The sequence below is a fragment of the Mustelus asterias genome, chromosome 8 (assembly GCF_964213995.1).
Source record: "Mustelus asterias chromosome 8, sMusAst1.hap1.1, whole genome shotgun sequence".
NCBI classification, from domain to species: domain Eukaryota; kingdom Metazoa; phylum Chordata; class Chondrichthyes; order Carcharhiniformes; family Triakidae; genus Mustelus; species Mustelus asterias.
The window spans coordinates 76,198,590-76,211,017 of record NC_135808.1 but is presented as its reverse complement, the minus strand read 5'-3'; the positions used below and the strand labels follow the sequence as shown (position 1 = coordinate 76,211,017).

At 47.1% G+C, this 12,428-nt stretch overlaps 1 protein-coding gene across 1 annotated transcript in view; it reads left to right on the top strand.

Annotated features, from left to right (window-relative positions):
• Positions 1–5,344, top strand: part of LOC144497276 (uncharacterized) — a 40,464-nt gene extending 35,120 nt beyond the window's left edge. The window contains exon 2 of the mRNA XM_078218296.1: positions 3,076–5,344. Within this exon, the coding sequence (XP_078074422.1) occupies positions 3,076–5,217 (2,142 nt within the window). The 3' untranslated portion in view covers positions 5,218–5,344. The remainder of the gene's footprint in view (positions 1–3,075) is intronic.
• The last annotated feature ends 7,084 nt before the right edge of the window (positions 5,345–12,428 follow it).

Sequence of the window (12,428 nt, the reverse complement as noted above, 5' to 3'; positions counted from 1 at the left end):
GGGCAGAACACCAGAATGGGACTTGGTGTGCAGACCTAGACGGGAGCCGCCGGGAGCAGGAACAGGCTCTGACAGGCTTTAAAAACGATATCATCCTGACCATGGGGGAGGTCCCCGTGAGTTGGAGTGTAATAGTAGGAGTAACGCAGAAAAAGGAGGAAGGGGCTCAGGAATACGGGCGACGAAAATTCGATGCCTTTGTAGCCCACGGAGGAATGCCAGATGCAGATAGACAGAACCCGGCATTCCTCCGGTTATATAGGGATGGGCTGAGCCCAGCACACCAAGCTATCCTAAAGACAGGATTGGTAAACTTTAACACCTTCAATGAATTAGAAAACTGGGCTGTCACTGTAGACAACCAGCAAAGGAAAACACGGGGCGCCAGAGTAGGGATATCAGCGGTAGGAACTGAAGGAGGACATTGCTACAGGTGCGGGGAATTAGGCCATTTCAAAAGGGAATGCCGAGCTATAATCCCGCACCCTCCTAATACATGTAATAAGTGCGGCAGAATCGGACACACCGAATCTACCTGCAAAGACAGAAGGATCCCAAGGAGAAAGGGAGCGCCCCCGAAGAGACTGGAGAAAACCCCGGCAAGCGCCCCAGATATAAGGGAGAACGAGGTGGTTTCGGACCCAGCGCACCTCAGCCACCAGCAGCTGCTGGACATTATACAAACCTTGGCGGCACAAAAATCTGCATGAGTGGCATCGGCCCCCGCCCCGGGAACGGACCCCCGTATCTGGGTGAATGCATCGTTAGGGGGCCGGCGATGCAAAATATTAATAGATACGGGGGCTTCGATATCCCTCACCAACATGGCACTACCCACCACCCACCGTTCCATAGTAGTAGTAGGAATAGGGGGGGATAGGACTATAGCATATCAGAGCGAAGCAGTGTTATTTGAGGTAGAGGGGATCATACTCCCCGTACACTTCTGGGTGGGCCCAAATGAAGAAGGGACAATTTTGGGAATAGACCTCCTGGGAGAGTTAGGAGCAGTGGTGGACGCTTTCAATAAGCGCCTGCTGTGGACGGCAAGGAAAGAACACAAGAGCGGGATCCAAGGATACTGGGTCCCTAATAAGAACGTAGCAGCCATAGGCATGGGGGCTCCGGCTCCGACGGCCCGAGACTGGAAGAAGGAGGGACTAGTGGGACTCTTATGTCAAGCACTACCCCGGGTCTGGGCTACAGGCAAGCAAGACTGCGGTCTCGTCACAATCCTTCCTTTACAAATACAAGGACCAGCCCATGCCCCTCATAAACAATATCCCATAAAACCCGAGGCGTTACAGGCAACCGAAACAATCGTCCAGGCTTTGGTTAAACGGGGCATCCTGAGACCCACCGTGTCCCACACAAATTCCCCGATGTGGCCCGTCCGTAAGCCAGACGGGAACTACCGACTAACCATCGACTATACCGCCCTGAATAAGGTCACCCCAAAGGAACACCCTATCGTTGCGAGCCCGGCCACTATATTTAACGGACTGCGACCTGAATATTGTATCTTCTCCGTGCTGGACATAGCAAACGGATTCTGGTCAATTCCACTCCACCCAGACTCCCAGGAGAAGTTTGCCTTCACCTGTGGAGGTAGACAGTACACCTGGACCCGTCTCCCCCAGGGATTCCACAATAGCCCCAACATATTCCACCGGGTTATGAGCAAAGCCCTCGAAAATTGTAACTTATCCCCCTATGAGAGCGCTTTTCTCCAATATGTGGATGACATCTTGATCGCCTCCACTAACCCGACGGGGCATTTGGGAGCCCTGTCAGTAATCCTGCGGGGCTTACAAACAGCAGGATTTAAGGTTAACCCAACCAAAGCACAACTCGCAAAACCAGAGGTCCGATATCTGGGGCATTACATAAGTCAGAGAAAGAAAACCCTTCCCACGGACCGAAAAACAGCAATTGCCAACATGACCCGTCCGAACACAGTTAGGGGGGTGCGTAGGGTAATGGGACTCTTTAATTACTGTCGGAATTTCATCGATCAGTTTGCATCCATAGCAGAACCTATCCAGCGATTGGTAAAAGGGGGGAGACCTCTGCTCAAGTGGCCGAGCTTATAGCATTAACAAAGGCCCTTAGCGCAGGAAGGGACAAAAGGGTAAACATATACACGGACAGTCAATATGCGTTCGGGGTGGTTCACGACTATATGATAGCATGGAATAGGCGCGGATTCATTACCGCAGCGGGGGGACACACTTCACAGGCAAGGTAATGAAACACGCATGTAAAACCTTAGGGATCCGACAGCGGTTCCATATACCATACCACCCCCAGAGTGCTGGAATGGTAGAGAGAATGAATCGCACCCTCAAGAACACGATAGCAAAAACTATCGCAGAAACAGGTCAGGGGTGGGTAGATGTCCTTCCCTGTATCCTGATGCGCCTACGGGCCACCCCAGGTCGAACCATAGGGCTCACCCCGTTCGAACTAATGACCGGGAGAGCAATGCGACTCCCCGAAAACATCGCCGTGGGAGGGGAAGAAATGACACCCCTCCGGGACAAGCTCAAACGATATGTGCAACACTTAGATTCACAACTCCGAGACCTGCACCACACAGCCAGGGACCAGCAAGCCATTAGAGACCAGGCTAAAAAGGAAAATGTCAGTCATACCCCCACCCTCCCTCGAGTAGGGGATAGGGTTTTGATTCGGATTGCCCCAGACCGACCCGGGTTTGCACCGAAATGGATGGGACCCCACGAGGTTATCCTTACCAGCGATACATGTGCGTGTGTCGATGTGAAAGGAAAAGGCCGATGGAAACATTGGTCGCAATTAAAATCCTATCACCACGGGGAAAGAGGACAGAGCAGACTGACTGAAAGGACAGAGGATGCTCCGTCCACTCCACGTATTGGCCCTTAACCATCTTTGTCCTTACAGCGGAAATCGAAATAACAACCTTTATTTTCCAACACTAAAGGAACTATATGCCAACCGAGGCATGAATGTATATATGTAGATAGAAATAAGAATAAGATAAGTAAGACAAGTTCATCACCTAATATGAACCTAACGACTGGCGGCCACCAGGTTTTATATATCCTCCCCCAACCCCTCTCCAGAACCATGTGGACCACTTGGAGAATGATCCTCGCGGCGACCTTCCTGACGAGTGTGGCACCCAAAGAACACCCCATCTACCCGCGATTCCACGGGGTAGCCTTCAACACATCCGAGGCACTATGTGTGCCAGCTGGACCGGACCCTATGAACAGTAGAACTTATCTTAACGCATGGCTACAAGTTTACCCGGGTATCAACGAGATCTGCTTCACTTGCACTTTAGAAGGACTCCGAACATGCATTCAACAGCGGGACCTCCAGAACAGAGACCAGTGCGTTTTTGGGACTCTCTGCGCCCTCCCCGACAACCCACAAGAGGCCCGACCACAGGACACTTTGAATTCAAACATGGACATTTGCGGCTATTACGGACTTGTTGAGGCTCCCGCAGTCTCATTGTATGTATGTTTTGCACCGCTTCCAACGCGGGCCCCCACGACCACAAGGCCCGAAATCTTACCCTGTCCCTTGCAAAGCAGGGGACCGGAGGGAGGACTGGTGTTGTGGAACGAGGGGGAAATTGTGTACGACAACGTAAAACATGAGGTGGTACCTGTCCTGATCGACATTTCAGGAATCCAGGTACCCAGGCATTGCTCAGAACGGGTACAGAACTTGTATCAGATGTTAGAGAGAGAGACCATAAAACGGGCCATTGACGCAATGGGGGCCACACACTACAGGGGAAACATAAACACCAACACATACCGAAGCAAACGGGGTATTATCAATGATATGCTCACAGGGCTGAATACAGGAGACACAATGATTAACTCCATTGACATCCAGGGCCTCAACAGTAAAATTGAACAGCTGAAAGGGGTAATGAAAAACATATTACAGCGGTCATTAGACCAGCAGGCGGAACAAGCATTCTTAGGGGAAGCGGGCGCCCATATCCAACTAGATGGGATTGCAGTGTTAGAAGCACATGCCCGAACTATCAATCGCCTCATAGACAGGGAAAGGGAAGACACTGCCCGGGTACAACAGGGACAGTTATGCCATGCATATGGTCAGTGGATGGTGGCACAAGTACGACACAATTTGGACCAGGTACACAGGGGGGAAGTGCCCGATTGGATCGACAGCGCCCAACTAGCGCAACTCGCAGATCAGAAGGGGGTGCTGGATGACCGGACCCTGAAGGGGATGACACGAGTATATCCAGTAATCCCCGACTGCGAGGTTAGTGAGGGCACCGGGATAGGAATGGTTCTGCTAATTCCAACGGTCACACAGGACGCTGGACCATTCCCCATCTTCCGAATTGAAAATATTGGTGTTGTTAGGGGCAATGCTTCCCTCCGCTACCACATAACCGAAAACATGGCCATCTCCAAACATGGCATAATGTCCAGTGTTTCTCTCGCAGGGTGCAAGCAGAGGGGAGAGGTCACCATCTGTCCTCACCCACTGAGACAAGGAGAGGCAGCAGAATGTGGGTTTAACCGAACACAGGACTGCACCTTAGAGATTATACCCGTAGACCCACATTTCGCCCGGGCAGGATACGGGGGGCGGGGTAGATACTGTGTAGCCACCACACGTACATCATTCACATATAACGGATTAACATGCCCAATCCCCGACCCTAACTTCTGTTTTACCCCTCGCAAGCCAGTCACTATAGGTCAAGCTCACATCACCAATATCCGAAATAGGCAGACCATAGCCTTTAATGCCACAGACCCCCTAAAAGACAACCTAAGAGACTACCAAGAACCCGAGCAAGCCCCCATCCCACACCTGACCGAAGTCCTAAGGGAGCTCCGACTTAAAGTAGGACACTCCGTCCGATTATACCACCGGTTACAGTCACACATCAAAACCTTGGAACAAGATACCGAGACGGCGTTACGAAGTCAAACATGGGTACAGAAGGTGTGGGACTGGGGTCTAAATGTAAACATCCACCCCTGGGTCCGAATTACATCGCACACACTGGTGGTCATCCAACTCATCTTAGCCCTTTCCTGGGGATTGGTTACATGTTATACCTACCGCCAGCGGAAGAGAATGAAAGCACATAAGAACTTAGTTAGAACAATTGGTATGATGGGGCAGGTAACCAAGCGGGATGATTACTCCCGCCTACACATGATTTGACAAACTCCGGGACTTCCCTAAACTGTACGACTGCAGCGTACGGAGGCAGGAAGCACCGGACACAAAATATAATAAAGGGGAGAAAGATCGGTTAGAAAAGTGAAAAGGAAATAAACAACAAAAATTCACTTTTGACCGACAGGGGGGACTGTAGGCGGGCATAAATTTTGTGGGTATTAGGATTAGAATATTTCTTAAACTGTAACTCGATAAATGAAGCAAAACAGGACAGCATTCAGCCAGAAAGGTGTGAGTAAGGTAAGCAGACATATTTTAAACACAGAAACCAGGTTGACAAAGACTCAGGAACTCGCATCAATATGCTATTCAGAAAATACCATGAGACCTGGAAAACTTCCTGACATCCCATCAAACACCCATTGTCCAAAGGAATTCAGAGACATAAAGCAATTATCACACTCTTAAACCAAACTTTACATATTAAAACTCTAGACCAGAAAACCCATTAACGGGATAACTATAAAAGAAAACCATTTACACATCAAACTCCACACCCACAAACCTATTGAAACAGGATGATTATATCAGGAAACCACTCACAAACCATTTACATATCAAAACAGATCGTTACTATAACTGTACTCCGTTTTGGCAGGCAAGCAGAGTACTTTACGGGACTGTCTTGTCTGTGTCCTGATTGTACCTCCGTCGACGTAAAACACTATAATAAACTGTGCTGCTATCGATCTTGGCTCTGGGTGCGAGTGGTGTGGTATCTGTTCACTCGCGCTAACAAGTCCTTTTCCTCTTTGCTACAGCTGGAAATTGAGGGTAATCTTTTAATCACCTCAATGAAGTGCACCAACTTGTTAAAACTGATGAATGCCACCAAATGGTAAATTATTTGGCACAGGAGCAGTGTTAAGTTGTAGAAAATATTACACAAACTGGATGAAACACAGTTCCTGTGTTGGCTTTAAAAGTTTTTGTGAAAACCTTTAACTTTCCAAAGTGGAAATTGCTGATGAACATCACATGATAAAACATTATATTAATGCCACATAATCATCTCCATACACTGACCAAAATACAAACCTTAGATCAAAATTCTTTCTTAATGTCTTTCTACCTCCCACATGCACAATTCAATCATCAAAATTTAATAATTTAAAGCCAAAAATCTTTTTCATACTGTAATTTAATTAGCGTAAAGCTAACTTATTTACTGTGCCTTATAAGTTTATTACACAATAGTTTCCTCTGTTCCTTTCTGCAATAATTTCGGGTGAATCAGCCCTTGTTTGGTTTCATTGTCTGCGTTTAGTTGGATTGTGGTTACAGTAGAAATGTCAATTATCCAAAGCAATTGAGACCAGGGATGTCTAGATAATTTTTTTGTTTGGATAATGAAACACCAATCAAGAAAAACGTTGCATTGTGCTTTTCCTTTCATTGCAGAAAGTAATAATGTGCTGGGCACTTAGATCTTCAACTCATTATACTCAGAACAACTGTGCAAACATCTGTGAAGTAATTAACTGCACTCTCTCTTGCCACAAATCTGTAATACAAAGCACGATACCCAGGCACCTGTAACGCTATAAATTCTATCAAACCTGCAGCTGTACTGTAACAAATTACATCCATGTACTTACCACATAATAAACTACATCCCTCCATCTACACTGCTGCAATAAACTGCATTAATGCAGCTGTATTTCAGCAAATATTTTTCCCATTAACACAGGAGTTCTAAATGGTCTATCATCTCCTCCACTCTGTTTCTTCTTTACATCAAAGATCTCAGCCACTGATACATCCAACATATCCACTCCTTCGCTCAACAGTGCATTTTACAGTTCAATATTTGAACCACTCCAATTTCATCTCCAAACCCTCTATTGGGGTGCAGGACGTATCATTTCTTTTAAATTTTGAACAACTTTGAGTTTCTTCATTCATCCAGCAAGCCTACTCAACTGCCAGAAATTGCTTTGATGGTTCTACACTTACTCCTTCTTCAATGATTGATGTTTTTAGACAGCCTCACATCTTTCCTTATGTCAAATTAAAGTCTCACATCTTCTCTATTGCATTCAAGGAGCTTAGTTTCCTTTTTCAGGTCAAACAGAGCTGTACCCTGGAACAACTTTTTAAGTTCTGCAATGCCATGCTCCCAGTGGTGAGCTGTGCTCACAGACATTGGGTGGGGTTTTCCGGCCATGCTTGCCCCAAAACTGGAAAATCCCACCCGAGGTCAACATATCTTTCCATGGTCAGCCCCCGCCCGCTACGATTCCCGTGGAGGGTGGAATTGGAAAATTCACCCCATATTATGTTTCAAAGGATAAGGGCTGAGAATGCAGAAATCAAGGAACCTTCCTCTCAGTCTACAAAGCCAAAATCTATCCAATTTGCGAATACAGCTCCCATTTCTGGCTTCAGTCCTTTAGTAGATTTCCTGCACACTTGGACAGGGCATAAGGAACAGCTCCTCTTTGAAAACCCAGGACTGAATTTTATAGGAACAGCTGGAGCTGCTACTGGCATCAGGAGGAGATCCTGCTTAAGAAGACAACGCATCTTAAGCAGGGAGGCATGTTCCCAGGGTGGCGCATTATGTGACTGCTAACGTCCTAATCAAGAATGGCAACCAGTTCCCGAAGAGCTGCCGGCCCAATCAAATGGGGGAGGGGGGGATCATCCTTAATTGGCCACCGTAAAAGCTCAATTGGTTGCTGCCGGATAGTTAGAGAGCTTTCCAACTGCTGGCAAAATGGCATGGCAATGGGAAGGCAGAAAATACAGCCCCTCCAAAACCTTTCCATCTCCCAGTACATCACCAAAAGATTGGTAAAATTCTATCTTTGACTCCCCTCGAGTATTCAATCTTTCTCTACATGCCAGGCTGTGATTCATCCTTGCTAACCACTGGCGGCGGTGGCACAGTGGTTAGCAAGGCTGCATCACAGCACCAGGGACCCAGGTGCAATTCCAGCCTTGAGTGACTGTTTGTGTGCACGTTCTCCCCACGTCTGCGTGGGTTTCCCCCGGGTGCTCCAGTTTCCCCCACAGTCAAAAGACGTCATGAATTAGGTGGACTGGCCTTGCTAAATTGACCCATAGTATCCAAAAATGCATAGGTTAAGTTGATTAGCCATGGAAAATGTGCAGGGTTACAGGGATATGACGGGGAAGTGGACCTAAGTACAGTAATCTTTCACAGAGTTGGTGCAGACTCGATGGGCTGAATGCCCTCCTTCTGCACTGTAGGGATTCTATGAATCGTGCTGGCACTGGGTGTATCTGTCAGTTGGGATTCACCCACGTGACAGATTTAAATTTATGCATCGCAAGTAACCTGCTGACCAGCCCCACTACTCAGAGATTGAGTCTCGAATCTCCACCTTCACGGACAGTATTCCACCACCACCGCGCCCACCCCGCGCCCCCCCCCCCCCCCCCCCCCACCCCCAACCCCCGCCCCAACACACACACACACACACACAAACCCACATCTCCGGCTTGTTAGAATGTAACCAATGATAACATTGGATCTGTTGTAGTGTGACCAATGGTAACAAGTTGTAAGGGTCAGCTACCCCAGTAAACTATGTAACCAATGACAAAATAATGTGCTGGTTAGCTGACAGTTGACTCAGTATAAATAAGAATCTGTTGAGAATTGGAGGGAGTTTGGAATGGCCCAGGGTGAGGCCTCAAGTGTTGGAGTAATGAAGTTTCTTTATTAAATATTTTTCTTTGATTTATAAGTTGGAGTAAGTTTTGTTTTATTTTATTGCCTACAACTGAAGAGTTCCTTCTAGAGGATCAACATGGCTGACCAGAGGAACACCAATCCTATCCCCACCACTCAAATAATGGGCCACCACCCTCCTCATACCATGCCAGCATGAGGGTAACCTGACCTGACCCCCCACCAATGAGACATCCTCCAGCTACCCCTTCTGCCTCCTTCCCTTCTCAGACTCCCCTTCCCCCTCAGACCTCCACAGCCCCCCTCAGACCCCAAAGCAGCCCAACTTCAGGTCACATGCCTTGGCAATGCCAAATGCGCACTATCCCCTGGCACTGATACCCTGGCATGGTGCCTTGCTCCCTGAGGTAGCTGAAGGAAGTGAGTCCAGTGCCCATGGGCCCTCTGTTACTGCCAAGCTGCAGAGCAAGAGTCCCAAAGGCTCCTTGGAGTTGGGGGGAGTTGGATTCGGGGCAAGGGGTTGGGTTCGCCATTCTCCCCCAGGATCAGAGTTGCGCGGCTGGACAGCCCCTTCTAGCCCTAGCAGACCTGAAGATCACCCTTGGGATGTTGATTTTAGGCAGCCTTGTGATCAATATTTTCATTCCTGCCTGTCAGCTGTGAAAATTTGAAGTGGCCTGGTTACTTTAATCTCCATGCCCTCTGGACAGTTGTCAGGCTTTTAAATCACAGCAGTAGGGATGTCCCTTTCTCTCTGCCAGAAGCTACAGGTGTGAGCAGACCCCTTTGAAGTCCTCTGACAGAGAGATGTCAATTTAACTGCGGGGAAGGTTCACTTAGCCCCAATGTATTCACATAGTTTTTATTTTAAGTCTCTGAGCTTTCCTCGAAAACTGAAACATTTGAAATCCTCTCTATTCCATTGAAAACCTTTATTCCCTTTCAATTTCATACTGCAGTGCTTTAAAATAGGCTTTGATTCACAGTTCAATGGATTTCTACTCAGCCTCCAGTAGGCTATGTTTATTTACCTTCCCCTTCATGCTTGAATGCATCTCAAGTACCCTCATTGTTCCTAACCACAATGTTTACAAAGACTCTAGCCTGATTGACAGTTGAGGTTTCTTCACTTCCTTTTTTGCAGACCATTTATTTCCTTTGAAGAAACCAGAGCTGTTAATCAGGCTTATATTTTTTGTAAACATTGAGGTTAGGAACAATGGGGTACATTGTGTGACCTGTGTTAATAAAATGTGGGCCTGAGCTCTAATGTCACTCAAGGGAGAAGAAAAAAATGCACGTGCAGCAGATTATTCTGATATAGAAGCAAAATACAGCAGAAGTTGAGTATCTGAAATAAAAGCAGAAATTGCTGAAAGAACAGGTGGGATTTTCCACCCCTCCCACCCCCAAGGAGTTTTTCTGTCGGCAGAGGCAGCTTGCCATTGGCCGCTGGTGGGATTCTCTGATCCCGCCAATGTGTATGGCATTTTGTGTGATTCACCTGTCCCACTGCCAGGGAACCCGGCACAGGGGGTCACCTTCGACGGTACCAGAAAATCCCATTGGCGGGAAGGACTGGAAAATCTTGCCTCCAGTCTGGCAGTATCTGCAGAGAGAGCAACAGTTAACACTTTGAATCTTATATAACTCTTCACTGGAACTGAAAAGACATGGAAATGTGATGGATTGAAAAAAGGGGAAAGATCAGGTCGAACAAAAAAGGTCAGGGATAGGTTAGAGGGCAGGGGACATTAAACACCAAAGATGTCATGGACCAAGAGGCAAAGGGGGTGGTAATGGTTGTGGTAAAGAAACAAAGCATAGATCCAGAGTGAGAGTTAATGGCAGAATAAAAGTCAGCTCAGTATGAAAGCAAACATAAGATAAAGACTGGCACTTGGCAAAAAACAATTCAAAGTGGAGGACTGAATTTGTGGTCTGAAGTTGCTGAACATATTATTGAGTCCAGAAGGCTGTAAAATGCCTAATAAGAAGATGAAGTGCTGTTCCTCCAGCTTGCATTGGGCTTCACTGGAACATTGTAGCATCTAAGGACAGAAATGTGAGCATGAGCATGATGGTGAATTAAAATGGTAAGCAGCTGGAAAGTCGGGGCTATGCTTCAAAACTGAGCTGCAAAGCAGTCACTCAGTCTGCGTTTGATCACCCCAGTGTAGAGGAGACTACATAGTGAACAGTAAATACAGTACAGCAAATTGAAAGACATACAATTAAATTGCTGCTTCACCATGTTTGAGGCTTCGAACAGTTAAGAGATTGCATGGGGAGGTGCTGTGGGAAGGGAACGTGCATTGGGGATGATAGAGGAGTGGATCAGAGTGATGTGGAGGAAACGGTTCCTTTGGAATGCTGACAAGGGAGAAATGTTCAGTGGTGGCATTATGCTGGAGGCGGCGAAAAAAGTGGAAGATGCTTCCAAGAGGGAGGGGAAGAGGTGAGGGCAGAAGTGTGGGAAATGGATCAGACACATTTGAGGGTCTTGTCAACCACAGTGGTGGGGAATCTTCAGTTGAGTAAAAAGGAAGGCAGGTCAGAAGTGCCATTGTGGAAAATAGTGTCATCAGAACAGATGCGACGTAAACTGAAAAACGGGGAAAACAGAATGTAGTCATTGCAGTAAGAGTTTTAACAACACCAGGTTAAAGTCCAACAGGTTTATTTGGTAGCAAATACCATTAGCTTTCGGAGCGCTGCCCTTTTGTCAGATGGAGCCCATTGCCATCTGACTCCATCTGACGAAGGAGCAGCGCTCTGAAAGCTAATGGTATTTGCTACCAAATAAACCTGTTGGATTTTAACCTGGTGTTGTTAAAACTCTTACTGTGTTCACCCCAGTCCAACGCCGGCATCTCCACATCATCGTCATTGCAGGAAGCAGGGTATGAGGAAGTCTAGTCAAGGAAGCTGTGGGAGTTGGTGAACTTGTAATGAATATTTGTAGGCAGGTTATCCTCAGAAATAGAAGTGGAAAAGATTGTTTTTGTTTATGACTGGCATACCCCAAAATCTTGCTGTCGTTTACGCCGGCAGGACCTTACTGTCCCACCGACAGCGTACCCCCGTCATTGGTTTCCCAGCGACAAGGGGTTCATTCAGTGGGAATCCCCATTGACAACAGTGGGACCATAAGATTCCACTGCCAGTGAGTAGCAAGCTGTCTCCTGCCACTGCGAAATACGCCGTGGAGGGAGAGAAAAATTCCACCCACTGTAATTTGCAGTCTTTTTTGTTTACTAATTTTTAAAATATTTTTGATTATGGCGGGGGGGGGGATTTTGCACTCGTGGTGAATGCAAATGGCAATGGGCACAAAATCCCATGAGAGTAAGGAAATGAGATTCTCACCGGCAAGATCTCGTTTCCTAATTTTCCCTGCCCCTCACCGATGTAACGAGGTTCCTGCCCTTTTCGATAAATTTTACTATATTTACACATTATTAAAGTGATTCTCAGCTACATGAGCCGCCCTCATTAAATAATCATACTACATTGCAACAGCTACATAAGA